Source organism: Oncorhynchus masou, chromosome 4 (genome assembly GCF_036934945.1).
Source record: "Oncorhynchus masou masou isolate Uvic2021 chromosome 4, UVic_Omas_1.1, whole genome shotgun sequence".
In the NCBI taxonomy this organism is placed as follows: Eukaryota; Metazoa; Chordata; class Actinopteri; order Salmoniformes; family Salmonidae; genus Oncorhynchus; species Oncorhynchus masou.
Window position 1 is genome coordinate 5,252,549 of NC_088215.1, and position 17,313 is coordinate 5,269,861.

General features: G+C 41.4%; 1 protein-coding gene across 1 annotated transcript; it reads right to left on the reverse strand.

Annotated features, from left to right (window-relative positions):
* Positions 1-490: 490 nt before the first annotated feature.
* On the reverse strand, positions 491-15,328 carry LOC135522035 (3-oxo-5-alpha-steroid 4-dehydrogenase 2-like). The gene is made up of 5 exons (XM_064947933.1): positions 14,903-15,328; positions 3,114-3,277; positions 2,416-2,517; positions 1,177-1,327; positions 491-976 (listed from the first exon to the last, which is right to left on the reverse strand). The coding sequence occupies exons 1-5, from the start codon at positions 15,178-15,180 to the stop codon at positions 910-912; spliced, it is 762 nt and encodes a 253-aa protein (XP_064804005.1). The 5' UTR covers positions 15,181-15,328; the 3' UTR covers positions 491-909.
* Between the last annotated feature and the right edge of the window lie 1,985 nt (positions 15,329-17,313).

Genomic DNA, 17,313 nt, shown 5'->3' on the forward strand with positions numbered 1-17,313 from the left:
CATCAGCACTGCTCTTTCTCCAGATCAGTGCCAATGAAGGAAATTAGAAAACCACCTGAAATTGAAATATTGATGTGGCCTGTCTGCTTTTAGAGGACTATGTTGCGCTCTCTAATACATGATATCCTCATGAAAACGCTTGTACTACCCCCTAGTGGTGGAATTGGAGGATTACAACTACTGTCATGTCATAACACATACTGTTAAGCTTGTCTGTCAAGAACCTCAGTGATGCACTAGCTCGACTCCAGTTCCCGAGGGTGGCAATGTTTGCCATCGCTACGGAACTTAATTGATTGAATGTCACTGCTTAGCCAGATATTGCATTCACGTGATTTCCAGTAAGCTGAGCCTCTGTCCCACCGAATGAAGGATGACTTTGCCTTTGGACTGGAAATTAAAAAGTGCAATTAACATATGCAGCAGTTATTAATCACATTTTTGATGAACTGCATAATAAAAACAGACCAAGGTTTTTTTCAGACCAAGGTAAATAAGCGGAGGTTTAATGAGCCTTTCCAAAAGTGAAGTAGTGCATCTAAGAAATCACTTTTTGCACAACGAAGGCAGTCAGTCGTCCCTTTTGAATGAAAAAATGTTTTTCCTTTATTCAAGACCTACCCACCACCCTCTTTCTCTTCACCCTGAATTCTTTATCCTTCATTGAGCTTTGACCATGCCGAATGCTGCCACATAATTCATTCCTCCAAGCATTTGGGAGTATGGTATTACAGATCTGTTGCTGCAGGTGTGAAATATGATCTAGCTCTGAATACAATGAGATGAGAGGAATATGTCTAGTTAATGAAAGCATTTCATTTCAGAGTTCCGTAAATGCCAATATCATGGCTATGACTAATGATTTTAGCTAGGTCCATCCATTTATAAAGCTTCTCTGGTTTTCTGTTCTTATAATATGAAAGGTATCACAGCTTTCCTCGACTGGGGGTAGTCTTCAAACTTCTCTTGGTAGTACCTGAAAGAGATGAGAATGTCATATTGAAGGAATCCTACTACCATGATTTTCCATTGTAAAATGTCAACACAAGACAGTCCATGGTTACTGCTTTGCTGAAAGACCTAAAGTTTTATCAATACCAGTGAACATGAGTGTATCGGTGTGAGTATGTGCATGAAGAGATTACAGAAGGCTCTTGAGGTTGGACCTGTCAGTACCTGTGGTGGTGGTAGGCCCGCGGTCCGATCGAGCATATAGTGAAAAGGGCAAAGGAGAATGTCGGCAGGGACCACGTTGCTAGGGCATACCCGCACCACTCCATAATCTCTCCAAAGAAGTTTGCTCCAGAGACATACTCAAACATTCCCCCTGGAGTAAAAAGGGTCAGACAGTTAATTCAGTAGTAATGAAGTAGGGTCTGTACACTCATACCTTGAGAGTAGTTCAAAACAATTCAATCCCTGAACTTTCAGACCCTACTTCATATCTACTACCTTTTTTTGGACACATCACCCCATGTCAAGGGATTGGATAGTTAATTCACCCAAAGGTGGGAGAAAACATCTGCTGTGCCGCTTGCAAGGTTCTGATAATAGTTGCAAGATGTTACTTTTTAACCTTTCCGCGAGGTAATGGCCCAGAAAACTGGAATGTTTGATTCCTGTGTTTCTTGGCGAAACTGAATGCCGTGTGTACTTTGCTCACAATCTTCTATGACCCTGGTGATTACATTCGCACTTAAAGGCCCAATGCAGAAGTGTTTATATCAATATCACATTTTTACTGGGTAACAATTAAGTACCTTACTGTAATAGATTTCTATTAAAATAGGCAAAAATAGCTTTTTAGCTACAACAAAAAATCTTTCTCAAGCAATAATTTAGCCAGGACTGTCTGTGAGTAGTCTGAGTGGGGAGGAGGAAACTAAAAACTAGCCGTTATTGGCAGAGAGGTTTGGAACTCTCTGTTATTTGTCTATTAACCAATTTACCACATGGTGATGTCACCATGAAAAGCCAAAACTCCTGCCCATGAAACCTGCTGAATTGAAGGTCTGTGTAGATTGTATTTTCAACCAGCAATTATCAGGAAGTAGTTTTCTTCTCACACCTTTAGTGTTAGTTTCATCAGCTGTTGTACAGTATTATATAAAACACAGGAAAACTGCATTTTGACTGCACTGGGCCTTTAAATATCTTTCGATCAGCACAGGCATAGCCCTTACAAAGCAAAAGTAAGTAGAAATAAAAGCAAAAGATCACATTGACACCAGAATGTTCTGAATATGCTCTTCTTCTGTTTATCATCACATGGCTGTGCAGACAGTGACTAACTAAACAGTACCGAACATGGTTAGTTATTTGGCTAAAGATTGACATTTTTGCTATTGTTTCACAACACTGGAACAGTTGCCTGAAACACTGCCTGACATCTGTTAACCAGAATTCATCTGGTACCTTTGGGAATCTTGTAAACAACTTCTCCGGGTTTTCTCAAATTTAGAAGAATGTGGTCACTGTGAATGTTGATGGCCATTCCCAGGAAAAATATCAGCAAACCTGAAAAGAAAACAGTACAGGCGCTTAACGCAAACCACATTCTAGTTCTATAAAAAAACAAATGTATGAGCTGTTAAAATATTTCATGCTGGCAGAAGCTTGTACAATGCAACCCCAAACTCAACAAATCATTATTTATATTCTTGTGGAAGAGTACTGTCAAATGTATCATCCCATATCCTGCTGAGACCAAAAATGCATGTTTTGAAGCTGACCAATAAACACAGAACATTTGCAAGGAGGAAGCAAATGCCAACTTGTTTTGTCACAGTTCCAGGCTAAAAGCCTCAAAGTTCTCTGGCCAGATTAGTCTCCCATACTGCACGACTGGTTTTCCCGTTGTGTTTTCCTAACCAATTTTTAAAAATGTTTTTGATCTCTTATTTATCTACAGTAGCTCTAGTTATCAAATGTTACCCTTTAAAGGGTGAAATTACACGACTTTGGAAATAAACCTATAGCATTTATTTAAGGCTTCAACATAGGATACCAAATGACTGTTAAATGTCTGTGAACATCATCCAGGCACTGTAATATTCAGAATAAGGGCTGGGAAAAGACTGAGAAATCATTTCCGCTGGTATCTCAGATCTTACCGGTGTACAGACGAATGTCGGTCTGCCACGCATCATCGTATGTGGCACAGTGGAGCATGTAGTGGCCTTGGAGAAAACCGTTGACAGAGCAGAAGACTACCGCAGAGAAGACAATGTAGAGAGGGAAAGGGCGGCCTTTGGTCAGCAAGGAGTAGATGAATGTTCTTGCAAGAAAATAGAAAAATATTGATTAAAGAAATCAAGTCAAAGATGGATCAATATAGCGCTGCTGTGTACAAACAATGTGAGTACCTGGAAGCCATGCAGTGCCGTGTTTCTTAACGTAGATAGAAATAGATTGTGTAGAACAAACATTCCCCTGTAACAAGTAGAATAGGAGATCACATCATTCATTACATTTCTATTTTAGATTAGAATCTGTTTGTCACAGACCTTTAAAAAAAGGTAGGGGCGTGGATCAGAAAACCAGTCAGTATCTGGTGCGACCACCATGTTTCTCATGCAGCACATGGAATTGATCAGGCTGTTGATTGTGGCCTGTGGAATGTTGTCCCACTCCTCTTCAATGGTTGTGCAAAGTTGCTGAATATTGGCCGTTGCTGGATATTTTGCGCCCCCCTCGGGTTTGTGCCGTGGCAGAGAACTTCATGGGCTATACTCAGCCTTGTCTCAGGGTAGTAAGTTGGGTGGTTTGAAGATATCCCTCTAGTGGTGTGGGGGCTGTGCTTTGGCAAAGTGGGTGGGGTTATATCCTGCCTGGTTGGCCCTGTCCAGGGCTATCGTCGGATGGGGCCACAGTGTCTCCCGACCCCTCCTGTCTCAGCCTCCAGTATTTATGCTGCAATAGTATGTGTCGGGGGGATAGGGTCAGTCTTTTATATCTGGAGTATTTCTCCTCTCATCCTGTATACATCTGGCCCTTCTTTGGGCCATCTGGCCCTTCTTTGGACACTGTGCAAACAAACCTACAAACGAGCTTCAATGCCATACAACACTCCTTCTCGTAGCCCCAAACTGCTTTTAAATGCTAGTAAAACTAAGTGTATGCTCTTCAACTGATTAGCATCACTACTCTGGATGGTTCTGACCTAGAATATGTGGACAACTTCAAATACCTAGGTGTCTTAGACTGTAAACTCTCCTTCCAGACTCACATTAAGCATTTCCAATCCAAAATTAAATCTAGAATCGGCTTCCTATTTCGCAACAAAGCCTCCTTCACTCTTGCCGCCAAACACCCTCGTAAAACTGACTATCCTACCGGTCCTTGACTTTGACTTTTACAAAATAGCCCCCAACACTCTACTCAGCAAACTAGATGTAGTCTATCACAGTGCCATCCGTTTTATCCCCAAAGCCCCATAAACTACCCACCACTACGACCTGGATGCTCTCGTTGGCTGGCCCTCACTACATATCTGTCGCCCATCCCACTGGCTCCAGGTCATCTATAAGTCTTTGCTAGGTAAATCCCCACCTTATCTCAGCTCACTGGTCACCATAGAAACACCCACCCGTAGCTCCAGCACGTATATTGCACTGGTCATCCCCAAAGCCAACACTTCCTTTGGCCGCCTTTCCTTCCAGTTCTCTGCTGCCAATGATTGGAACAAATGTAAAACAATCTCTGAAGCTGGAGTCTTTTATTTCCCTCTCTAACTTTAAGCATAAACTGTCAGAGCAGCTTACTGATCACTCTACCTGTACACAGCCAATCTGTAAATAGCACACCCGACTACCTCATCCCCATATAATTACTTACCCTTTTGCTCTTTTGCACCTCAGTATCTCTACTTGCACATCATCATCTACACATCTATCTCTCCAGTATTAATGCTAAATTGTGATTATTTTCGCCTCTAGGGCCTATTTATTGCCTACCTCCCCACTCTTCTACATTTGCACACACTGTACATGGATTTTTCAATTTTTTATTTATTTTGTGTTATTGACTGTACCTTTGTTTATGTGTAACTCTGTTGTTGTTTTTGTCGCACTGCTTTGCTGTATCTTGGCCAGGTCGCAGTTGTAAATGAGAACTTGTCTCAACTAGCTTACCTGGTTAAATACAGGTTAAATAAAAAACAAATGTAGAAAATCTGGTGTCCTGTGTGAAATTAAGTATGCTCCCTCTATTTCTCTCTCCCTCTTCTCTCCCAGAGGACCTGAGCCCTGGGACCATGCCTCAGGACTACCTGGCCTGATGATCTCCTTGCTGTCCCTAGTCCACCTGGCCGTGCTGCTGCTCCAGTTCTGCCTGCGGCTATGGAACCCTGACCTGTTCACCGCATGTGCTACCTTGTCCCGGACCTGCTGTTTTCGACTCTCTACCGCACCTGCTGTCTCTAACTCTGAATGCTCGGCTATGAAAAGCCAACTGACCTTTACTCCTGGGGTGCTGACCTGTTGCACCCTCTACAACCACTGTGATTATTATTATTTGACCCTGCTGGTCATCTATGAACGTTTGAACATCTTGGCCATGTACTGTTATAATCTCAACCCGGCACAGCCAGAAGAGGACTGGCCACCCAAGAGGACTGGCCACCCATTTAAGATGGTTATACCATGGATCATTTGCTTTTGAATTGTACTACCACTTTACTACTATATCCCATAGAAACCCATTGACCAACACATTCATAAAATACCTCCATACTTCCATTAATCTGTATGAGTTACCTTCAGACGAGTCCCATGACACTTGTGAGGGTCGTAGAGCCAAAATGGAGAACACATTCAGATCATTTTATTGGTCACATATACATGGTTAGCAAATGTTAATGAGCGTGTAGAGAAATGCTTGAGCTTCTAGTTCCGACAGTGCAGTAATATCTAACAAGTAACCTATCAATTCCACAACAACTACCTAATACACTCAAATCTAAAGGGATGGAATAAGAATATGCACATATACAGTGGGGCAAAAAAAAGTATTTAGTCAGCCACCAATTGTGCAAGTTCTCCCACTTAAAAAGATGAGAGAGGCCTGTAATTTTCATCATAGGTACACTTCAACTATGACAGACAAAATTAGAAAAAAAATCCAGAAAATCACATTTGTAGGATTTTTAATGAATTTATTTGCAATAATTATATCCAATAATTCTTCCCGGCTGTAGGTAAGAACACTTAAGATTTTCTGGGCAAACAATGTAAGAAATAATACATTAAAAACAAAATACTACATAGTTTCCTAAGGACAAGAAGGCATCATCTTGATCATGGGGTCATATTAGTTCGTATCCCAAATGGTTCAGACGCTACAGATAGAAGTTGACATATCAGCGTTATCGAATTCAGACGAGTCTTGTGGGGGTCATAGAGCAAAACCGTTCTGATGCAGAAGATCCATTTTCGGGATGTCTCCTGGTCTGACAAACAGTGCTGTAGCTCTGCCACTTTCCACCGCAGATGTGGAAGGGCGACATAGGCGGATGCGTTAGATTGTGACGGATTTTGATGGGGATTTTTTATGTTCATTAGCAATAAACTCGTATTAAACATTTATATAGGCCTAGACTACAGAATAGCATTATTACAGTATACATTTTGTATTGAACCAACAGGTGATTTGAATAAATAATGTGCATGTCTTAACAAGCAAGGAGTTCCATAGTGTAGGCATATGTAAAACTTTCTTTGCTAATAATGACATCACTGTGTCTTATAGGAAAAACTACTGAAAAGCAGGTCGGGGACTTTTCAATGTGCAACTCTGAATTTATGTGGTTTCCACCTCGGCTGAGACGGGTCTGGTGCGAGTATCCAGGATGTGGCCTACTGAGGCGGGGTCACTCGACAGAGAAGGAAGGCTTTGACATTCTTGTCATTCAAACCGATTGCTGGTTGATAACAAGTGTGAAGCATCAGACTTCAGGAAGATTTTGAAGGATGAAATACAAATATATACAGTACCAGTCAAGTTTTGACACACCTACTCATTCAAGGGTTTTTCTTTATTTGTACTATTTTCGACATTGTAGAATAATAGTAAAGACATCAAAACTATGAAATAACACAAATGGAATCATGTAGTAACCAAAAAAGTGTAAACAAATCAAAAATATATGTTAGATTCTTCAAAGTAGCCACCTTTGCCTTGCACCTATTGGCTGCTTTTCCTTCACTCTGCAATCCAACTCATCCCAAACCACCATTAAGTGTGCCTTGAATTGTAAATAATTTAATTCTAAATAAACACCATCACCCCTCCTCCTCCATGCTTCATGGTGGGAACCACAAATGCGGAGATCATCCGTTCACCTACTCTGCGTCTCACAAAGACATGGAGGTTGGAAACAAAAATCTCAAATTTGGAATCATTAGACCAAAGGACAGATTTCCACCAGTCTAATGTCCATTGCTGGTATTTCTTGGCCCAAGCAAGCCTCTTCTTCTTATTGGTGTCGTTTTAGTAGTGGTTTCTTTGCAGCAATTCGATCATGAATGCCTGCTTCACGCAGTCTCCTCAGAACAGTTGATGTTGAGATGTGTCTGTTCCTTGAACTCTGTGAAGCATTTATTTGGGCTGCAATCTGAGGTGCAGTTAACTCTAATGAACTTATCCTTTGCAGCAGATGTAACTCTGGGTCTTCCTTTCCTGTGGCGGTCCTCATGAGAGCCAGTTTCTGCGCCTTCTTCATGATGCTGTCTGTGTTGGTGGACCAATTCAGTTTGTCTGTGATGTGTACGCCGAGGAACTTAAAACTTACTACCCTCTCCACTACTGTCCCATCGATGTGGATAGGGGGGTGTTCCCTCTGCTGTTTCCTGAAGTCCACAATCATCTCATTAGTTTTGTTGACATTGAATGTGAGGTTATTTTCCTGACACCACACTCCGAGGGCCCTCACCTCCTCCCTGTAGGCCGTCTCGTCGTTGTTGGTAATCAAGCCTACCACTGTTGTGTCGTCCGCAAACTTGATGATTGAGTTGGAGGCGTGCGTGGCCATGCTGTTGTGAGTGAACAGGGAGTACGGGAGAGGGCTCAAAACGCACCCTTGTGGGGCCCCAGTGTTGAGGATCAGCGGGGTGGAGATCTTGTTACCTACCCTCACCACCTGGGGGCGGCCCGTCAGGAAGTCCAGTACCTAGTTGCACAGGGCGTAGTCGAGACCCAGGGTCTCGAGCTTGATGATGAGTTTGGAGGGTACTATGGTGTTAAATGCTGAGCTGTAGTCAATGAACAGCATTCTCACATAGGTATTCCTCTTGTCCAGATGGGTTAGGGCAGTGTGCAGTGTGGTTGAGATTGCATCGTCTGTGGACCTATTCGGGCGGTAAGCAAATTGGAGTGGGTCTAGGGTGTCAGGTAGGGTGGAGGTGAAATGGTCCTTGACTAGTCTCTCAAAGCACTTCATGATGACGGAAGTGAGTGCTATGGGGCGGTAGTCGTTTAGCTCAGTTACCTTAGCTTTCTTGGGAACAGGAACAATTAGGCACATTTGGGCAGTCTGCACACCTGTTAATTGAAATGCATTTCAGGTGACTACCTCATGAAGCTGGTTGAGAGAAAAGCTGTCATCAAGGCAAAGGGTGGCTACTTTGAAGGATCTCAAATATAAAATATATTTTGATTTGTTTAACACTTTCTTGGTTACTACCTGATGTGTTATTTCATGGTTTTGATGTCTTCACTATTATTTTACAATGTAGAAAATAAAGAAAAACCCTGGAATGAGAAGGTGTGTTCAAACTATTGACTGGTAGTGTATATATATTTTGTTTTGAAGTTAAAAATATACTGGCCCAAGTGGGCCATATGAAAGGTTGATTAAGTGGCCCGATTAGCGGGGAGCCCTGAATGTCGAACCCTGCAGTCAAGCTGATCCACTCCCTGTACACCAGGTCATGTGTCAAAGAAAAAACGGCACCTGCTGAAGAAAACAGATTTTGGACCCAGTCATCCCTCTCGCTTCGCCTCTTCCTCTCTTGTGTAACTCAGAAATGTCAGATAATTACTATAGCTCTCGCCTTCAGCCAATCTAGTAAATTCCAGATCTCTATGGCGTGATGCATCATTCAGCCAAGTTTCGTCAAAATTGGGCCAGTGCTGTCTGAGATATAGCGTGTGACTAAGGGATAGATGGATGGGATGTTCTAAGTCCACAAAAATGTTTAAACAACATGAGGAGACCACTTTTGAGGTCTGGGAAAAATAACATAAATGTAGATTCTTGAGTGTAGTTACCCTATAATTAAACTGTGCAGTCCCCTAGCAATCTCTGTTGTTTGGTTAGCTGTGTGTCTGTAGTGCACATGAGATGGAGTTTGCAAAACAAATGTCCACTGGATTTATGCAAATAATCATAATACCATTCTACTAGGTCGGCGTAGTCTACTTTGTAGCTAGTTAACATTTAATTGAGAATGTTTTTGGGGAAGCCTTTTCATCTACCAGAAGACGGTTAGGCTTGTCATTGGCATCGCTATATTTTTCCTGTGCCTTAATTGTTTGAAAGCTGAACGTTTTACTTCATATTATGAGGCGTCCTTACCATGCTTCAAAGTAGCCTATAGCCGAAATCCTAACATAGAAACGTGGCGGCAATTATTTTATAAATAATTCTTCATGCTCTCTCCTGTTCTGTTTTCAAAGCAACTATCATTGTCGAGTCATATTAGCAACAGATATTTCTATCTCTATAGGGTAGTTGGGGGTAACTAGTCCCCCCCCCCTGTAATTCACATTAAAACCACAAGATGTCACCAAATTATTTCCCCAAAACCTTCAATGGCGGCCACTGCTTTTGCTCAAATGAAAATGTCCTCTCCTCATAACTTTTGGAGATTTGTCAACAAAACAATTTTATTTTTTTTATGTTAAAGTTGTAGATGTTTTAATAAAGTTAGATCTATAGATGTATTTTTTTATATACAAGTAGGAAACTCTTAAGAAAAATAATCCACCTATTTAGAGAAAAATGTAGATTATTTTTGAGTAAATTAGTAATATGTTGGATGAGTGTGTTGCCCCCCGACCCCACCACCACTAGGGTCTATCTACTCCTTTATGGTTATGAATGGCGGTGAGCATAAGCTGCTAGCTAGCAACCTTACTACAAGTTCGTCTGAGGTAGAATACATAAAAAAAATATAGAACTTAATTGCAGTTGGAAATGTTTTCACTAATAGCTTTACAGTTCATCTTACTTTATAGCCTTTTAGCTATTTTACACAGCATTTTATGTCATATAGCTTGATATCTAGCTATGTTTTTAAGAGAGAGCTTTTAAATGAACACCTCTCCCCCCTGTATGTTAATAATAATACTTTGAGTCAGGTGGTTTGAAAGAAACTGTCTTGTCTTATGGTACACAGTGCTGTGTGTGGTAGTTGGGGTTAGGGCCATATGTTAGGGAGGGTTTTGGGTAAGGGTTAGGGTTAGGAGCCATTTGTTAGAATAGAGGTCAGTTCCTAATATGATTCATGTTTTTATTTTCAGATGAGCACATACAAGAAGAAAACAGACCGTTGAATCTATGGCTCTGAGGTGATACAGCATGCCCTGAAGGCAATAGAACATGGGAAGACCTTAACGGGGGCTGCCAGGGTGTTCAACATTCCACCAAGTACCCTACAGCACCACAGAGGAAAGGAGGTGAAAAACCCAGGCTTCAGCCAAATGGGTGGGGCGCCAGTCTTCTCTTCCACATACAGTTGAAGTCGTTTTTCAACCACTCCACAAATTTCTTGTTAACAAACTATAGTTTTGGCAAGTCGGTTAGGACATCTACTTTGTGCATGACACAAGTAATTTTTCCAACAATTGTTTACAGATTATTTCACTTATAACTCACTGTATCCAGTTGGTCAGAAGTTTACATACACTAAGTTGACTGTGCCTTTAAACAGCTTGGAAAATCTGCACACCTGCAAAAAGTGCAAAACAATCCCAGAACAACAGCAAAGGACGTTGTGAAGATGCTGGGGGAAAAAGGTACAAAAGTATCTATGTCCACAGTAAAATGAGTCCTATATTGACATAACCTGAAAGGCTGATCAGCAAGGAAGAAGCCACTGCTCCAAAACCACCATAAAAAAAGCCAGAATATGGTTTGCAACTGCACATGGAGAAATGTTCTCTGGTCTGATGAAACAAAAATAGAACTGTTTGGCCATAATGACCATTGTTATGTTTGGAGGAAAACGTGGGAGGCTTGCAAGCAAAAGAACACCATCCCAACCGTGAAGCACGGGGGTGGCAGCATCATCTTGTGGGGGTGCTTTGCTGCAGGAGGGACTGGTGCACTTCACAAAATAGATAGTTTTCATTCCTCGTGATGCCATGTGCATATATTGAAGCAACATCTCAACACAGTCAGGAAGTTAAAGCTTGGTCGCAAATGGGTCTTCCAAATGGACAATGACCCCCAAACATACTTCCAAAGTTGTAGCAAAATGGCTTAAGGACAACAAAGTCAAGGTATTGTAGTGGCCATCACAAAGCCCTGACCTCAATCCCATAGAAAATTTGTGGGCAGAACTGAAAACGCGTTTATGAGCAAGAAGGCCTAGAAACCTGACTTAGTTACACCAGCTCTGTCGGTAGGAATGGGCCGAAATTCACCCATCTTATTGTTGGAAGCTAGTGGAAGGCTACCCGAAACGTTTGACCCAAGTTAAACAATTTATAGGCAATGCTGACAAATACTAATTGAGTGTATGTAAACTTCTGACCCACTGGGAATGTGATGAAAGAAATAAAAGCTGAAATAAATCATTCTCTCTACTATTATTTCACATTCTTAAAATAAAGTGGTGATCCTAACTGACCTAAAACAGGGGATTTTTCAAGGATTAAATGTCAGGAATTGTGAAAAACTGAGTTTAAATGTATTTGGCTAAGGTGTATGTAAACTTCCGATTTCAACTGTATGAAAGTGACCTTGTCAACCACATTCAACAAATGGAAAGAGCCCTATTTGGCATAACATCATGAGACGTGAGAAGACTCACCTTCAATCTGGCAGAAAGGATGGGAATCAAGCAGAGGTTCAACAAAGGAAAGGGGTATGCAGGGGTGGCTTGGTTCAGTGGCTTCATGAAGCGCAACTCTAAACTGTCAGTTCAAGTATCGCTAGCAACCAGTCTTGCGAGGGCCGTGGGCTTTAATAAGCTTAAGGTTGACCAATTATCTAAGGCCTATGCGGACGTTTTAAACAGAGTCAGGGAGGTTGGGGGCCAACGAACATTTGGAACATGGATGAGACGGGAATAAAAAAAACATCCAGAAACCGTTGCCTGCGGTGGCCATGAAGGGAGCCAAACAGGTTGCAGAGGGGCTTCACAGTCACAGTCATTTGTGCTATCAGTGCAGCAAGGCAGTACGTACCGCCCCTCTTCATCTTCCCCCGGAAGAGGATGAACCAACAACTGCTGGTTGGAAGGGTGAGTTACTCAGGCTGAGTCGAAAGTTCCATCTTCACCACTTTGCCCACAGTGTTGGTTGCACCCCTGAGCAACCCCACATCCTCATCCTCGATGGGTTTTAGAGGAGCCTGGGGTTATAGAGGAGCATGAGCCCATTGCCGGAAAGAAAAATTAATCTAAATTAACGAAACGTGGCAGAAGCAGCATTTACTTGGTAGAAAGTGTTTATTGTACTCACACCGATGTATTGTTTTTCTCATATATTTTCGTTGCAAAGAATCCATTCAACCACAGTGCTCTACCGCCACCACTGCCACCTCTACCTCCAATGCCACCAGCTCTATCGCCAAAACTTCTACCTCCACCACATCTTTCTCAGCCACAAACTCCGCCCTGAAGCCTACCCTTGCTCCAAATGTTGGTATAAAAAAAAAGTTAGCACTCATTTTAGGGAATATATATTTGCATATAGTGATTATAAGTCTTTATTGTACCAATAGTCATGTGTTCCTGTTGTTTCTTTGTTTTTGCTTAAACCAAAAGTTGCAGCAGTTCTATTGGATTGGTCCCAGAGGCTCCTAGAGGCGAGGCCGAGGAAGGCAGTGTCATGATGTTGCCCTCTTTGGGTACAAGGTTTGAGTAGAGACCATGCATTTCTCGTGCTGAATTCTTAACCATACCACATGGTTAAACTCTTAGACTATCTAACCGACAGAATAAGAGTTATTGTTATAAAATGTTATATTCCAATGTTATTTCATGTTTTTAGTTATATTCCATTCCAATATTATATTCGAATGATTATTTTTTTAATGAATTAAAAACAACTATTGAAAATCTTTTGCTCCTGAATGTAATTTTAAAGACTGCGGGGATTTAAATGTGTGCATTATTCCAATAATATTTAGTGCAATTGTACATAATGGATTGTAAGGAAAAGGAACAACAAAGAAAGAACAAAGAAAATTAATGTGCAGGTGAGTTAAAAAGAGGGTCTTTACATCACATCCCCTCATAGTGCAGATATTAAAAGTGACGTGCAACACCATTTCCACCTATATTTTATCAAAATAATTAAAACAACTAGACTTAGCTTTTAACTATTGCTAAAGAATTTCTAAATAAAACTGATTGAATGGATTTTAACACACTTGTGTGAAACACTATGCCGAAAAACATTTCATGAAATAAAATTAAAAAGTCAACTGCAGCCATCTATTTACCTTAGTTTATTCGCCTATCCATGACCATCATCCACATTCCAATTTTTCCCCCAAACATTGCTTTTCTTGTGTCAGCATTTACACATTGTTCTTAGGTCGGGCAAGTTACCCTGTTACCCTACAGACTGCCGATAGGTACTTATCACAGTAGGAGACAATTCCTTCTCTTGCTAGAAACAAAATACGCAATGTGCGCCTAGACATGTAGACAATACTTGCTACAAAGTTGCAGAAAGCTACTCGGCTACGCCTATTCCCGCAATCCATTATTTCCAATATAATGTACAGAACGTCGGCGTTTACCCCTTACGTGTACCCACTTTTTGTGGGCATTGCATATACTCACTTTTTATCACTATGCGTATCAAAGTGTAGTGTAGCGGAGGCATACGCCATATCAATTAGTAAGGCTGGTAGAGCAGATCAGAATGTTTGGATCAAAATGTTGATAAACTATTATTTCTTCACATTTTAAGCAGCATTGTGCACACGGCAGTAGGCCTAAGCGCAAATGTTCCAAAATGCAATTTGTGGGAAAACACCATTCTAAAATGTGCACCGCACCACACATAGAGCGGTTTCATATATTGATGATCGTGCAAATCGTCGAGGTTTCATTTTCAAAATGACACAATTCAGGAAAAGTGGCATACATTGAATGCATCAGTTTACCAACCAATTTAGTAATGTTCTGTTTAATGTGATTCATCCATTTATTAGGACACCATGATGGATGGCTTCTTAATAGTGTCCATGCAGTGATGATGAGACAATTGTTCCACTGAAAATTGTGCAAAAACATTTACTTGAAGTACAGTGCAAAGGATGGTAAGAGATTGATGTTTTTTTTCTGTTTTTACATCATTACATTTTAAAGAGGAAAATCTGAGTCTAAGCCTCACTCTTTTACCGAATGTCCCTCTAGTCTTCACTCAAAATAGGGAATAGGGGACTCTTTTCATTGAATGGCCTGCATTGGTATTGCATACACGCAGATCAACTGTGAAGGAGGCAAAGATGTATGCTCAACACTTTTTAAGTGAAATAACTGCTGTTGCACAAAAAAAGTTGGCCATGTTTTTCAGTTGATTTATGAGTTAAAGATCCGAGACTCCATTGAAAGTTGGTATGTGGACATAGTCTCGTCCCACCATCACAGATCTAATTCTGTCTAGACAGGTGGCAAGACAATACTAACAGATTGGGGACCAGGCTAATGTGGACACATACCTTTGGAAGTAGTGCAGACAGAAGGTCCAGAGAAGCAGGTCTTTGCCCAGGCTGGGCTGTGTGTCAGTGGATAGCAGAAGGAACATGGGCACCAGGAAAGAAGGCAGTTCCTGGAGGAACCAGGCCAGCTTGGCAGGGCAGGTCCTCCCTGGGGTCCCATTCGAGGTCACGTAGCGTCCGTACGGGGTCTGGGTCCTGGTCTGCTGAAAGAGATACGCCACCCCACTGATGATGAACCCCCAGCTGAGGTAGTGGATCACATTCTCCTTACACTCCATTATTATCCCCCTCTCCTTTTCTCCTTTTTTCTCCTTCTCTTTCTTCGGGTCCTTGGGTCCAGCAAAGTTTCCACGGTCTCCACGCTTTGTCAAGCCGGAGTAGCCTCCATCTGTGTATGCTGGTGTGAGACGTGTGTGAATGGGAGAGGCACACTTACTACTCCCAACTCCTCCCCTTTAAAACAATGGGAGTCTCTCATGTTTCAGTCACTGTTGAAATCTGAGAGATAATGAGCGATTACGTAATTTTTAGTAGTAATTGTTTTTTAGTAAAGGTTAACTTCCACTTACAATTGCAGAACGAATAGACATAGACAAAATCATTAACAACATTGTCCTCCAGTCTTTGCCTACCACATGTACCACTATACTGATGTTTTTCATGTCATGTGAAAATTCTGAGTGATTCAATCTCCTCAAGAATGTATAAAGTTTGCCATGAGGCACTCTGTCTGGAAAGGGGTCAATTGTTTAAAAAGGAGCTTGGCAGTCGACCACTGTCAGTGACATTGTACTGTGAGAGAAGAGTGGGGTTTGGTACTAACACATAACAGGGATTACATAATCAGATAAAAAATAAAATAAAGCTATTAATTGGACAAAATTCATTTAAAGAAATGGTTTAATCGGAATACAGTTACATTCTTAAAAACAGCTGATTACATTTTAGATTACTTAATCTAATATCAAGATGTAAGTGTTTGTCTCAAATACACTAAAATGGCAGGTTTTCTGAAAGCTGTGCTAAGCCACACAGCCTGGGAATTTGATATTTTTTCTGCTGTTGTAATCTATTTGAAATCTAAAAAACGGTCAAATTTGCTCTCCTTGGTTGCTTTCCACCGAAACTATTTTTAAGCCAAAAACGTCAGATCCCCACTTACGGAGAACTGAATCATCCCACTTTCATCATGATCTTTGTGAAAAAAAGGACAGTAGTCCACACAGCTCCATCCAGTCCACTTCTCATGCACTGGGATGACACGTGACAAATCAAATCAAATTGTATTTGTCACATGTGCTGAATAAAACAGGTTACCTTACAGTGAAATGCTTACTTACAAGCTCTTAACCAACAATGCAGTTCAAGAAAGAGTTAAGAAAAGAGTTACAAAATAAACTAAAGTAAAAAATAATAAAAAGTAACACAATACAATAACGAGGCTATATACTGGGGGCACCGTTACCGAGTCAATGTGCGAGGGTACAGTTTAGTCGAGGTAACTTGTACAATTAGGTATGGGTAAAGTGACTATGCATAGATAATAGACAGCGCGTAGCAGCAGTGTAAAAATAAATGGAGGGGGGTGAGTGGGGGGTGTCAATGTAACTAGTCCGGGTGGCCATTTGATTAATTGTTCAGCAGTCTTATGGCTTAGGTGTAGAAGTTGTTAAAGAGCCTTTTGGTCCTAGACTTGGCGCTCCGGTACCGCTTGCCGTGCATTAGCAGAGAGAACAGTCTATGACTTGGGTGACTGGAGTTTTGGCAGTTTTTTGGGCCTTCCTCTGACACAGGCTAGTATATAGGTCCTGGATGTCAGGAAGCTTGGCCCCAGCAATGTATGGGGCTGTATGCACTACCCTCTGTATTGCCTTACGGTCAGATGCTGAGTAGTTGCCATACCATGCGGTGACGAAACCGGTCAAGATGCTCTCGATGGTGCAGCTGTATAACTTTTTGAGGATCTGGGGACCCATGCCAAATATTTTCATTCTCCTGAGGGGGAAAAGCTGTTGTCGTGCCCTCTTTCACAATTCTCTTGGTGTGTTTGGACCATGGTAGTTCGTTGGTGACGTGGACACCAAGGAACTTGAAACTCTCGACTTAGCTTACTCAGCTAAATCTCTAGTTTCCATGAGAATGTGTACACTAAAACCCACCGGTCTTTGCAGTCCGGTATACACATGTTTTTGCAATTGTATTTGCACAATTGACCATCCAAATCATGAAATAATCAGATATCTCTTGGATCCGTTGCATCTTTGTTATTGAAGTCTTTATCATTCCAGACTGTTATGTTAGGGTGGGTCAGACATTCAAATGACCATTTCCTCTTTTACTGGCCACAATTTACTTGGCAGCTCGGTGTAAAAGGCCTATCATTGCGCAATCAAATAATGAGCTTTGGGAAT

What these genes read in the sequence shown, in the direction of transcription:
- LOC135522035 (XM_064947933.1), bottom strand. Translation starts at nt 15,180, where the DNA reads ATGGAGTGTAAGGAGAATGTGATCCACTACCTCAGCTGGGGGTTCATC. An exon ending in CGACATTCGTCTGTACACCG is followed by an intron (nt 2,518 to 3,113) that starts GTAAGATCTGAG and finishes TTTTCTTTTCAG; the next exon opens with GTTTGCTGATATTTTTCCTG. An exon ending in TGTTTACAAGATTCCCAAAG is followed by an intron (nt 1,328 to 2,415) that starts GTACCAGATGAA and finishes TTTTTACTCCAG; the next exon opens with GGGGAATGTTTGAGTATGTC.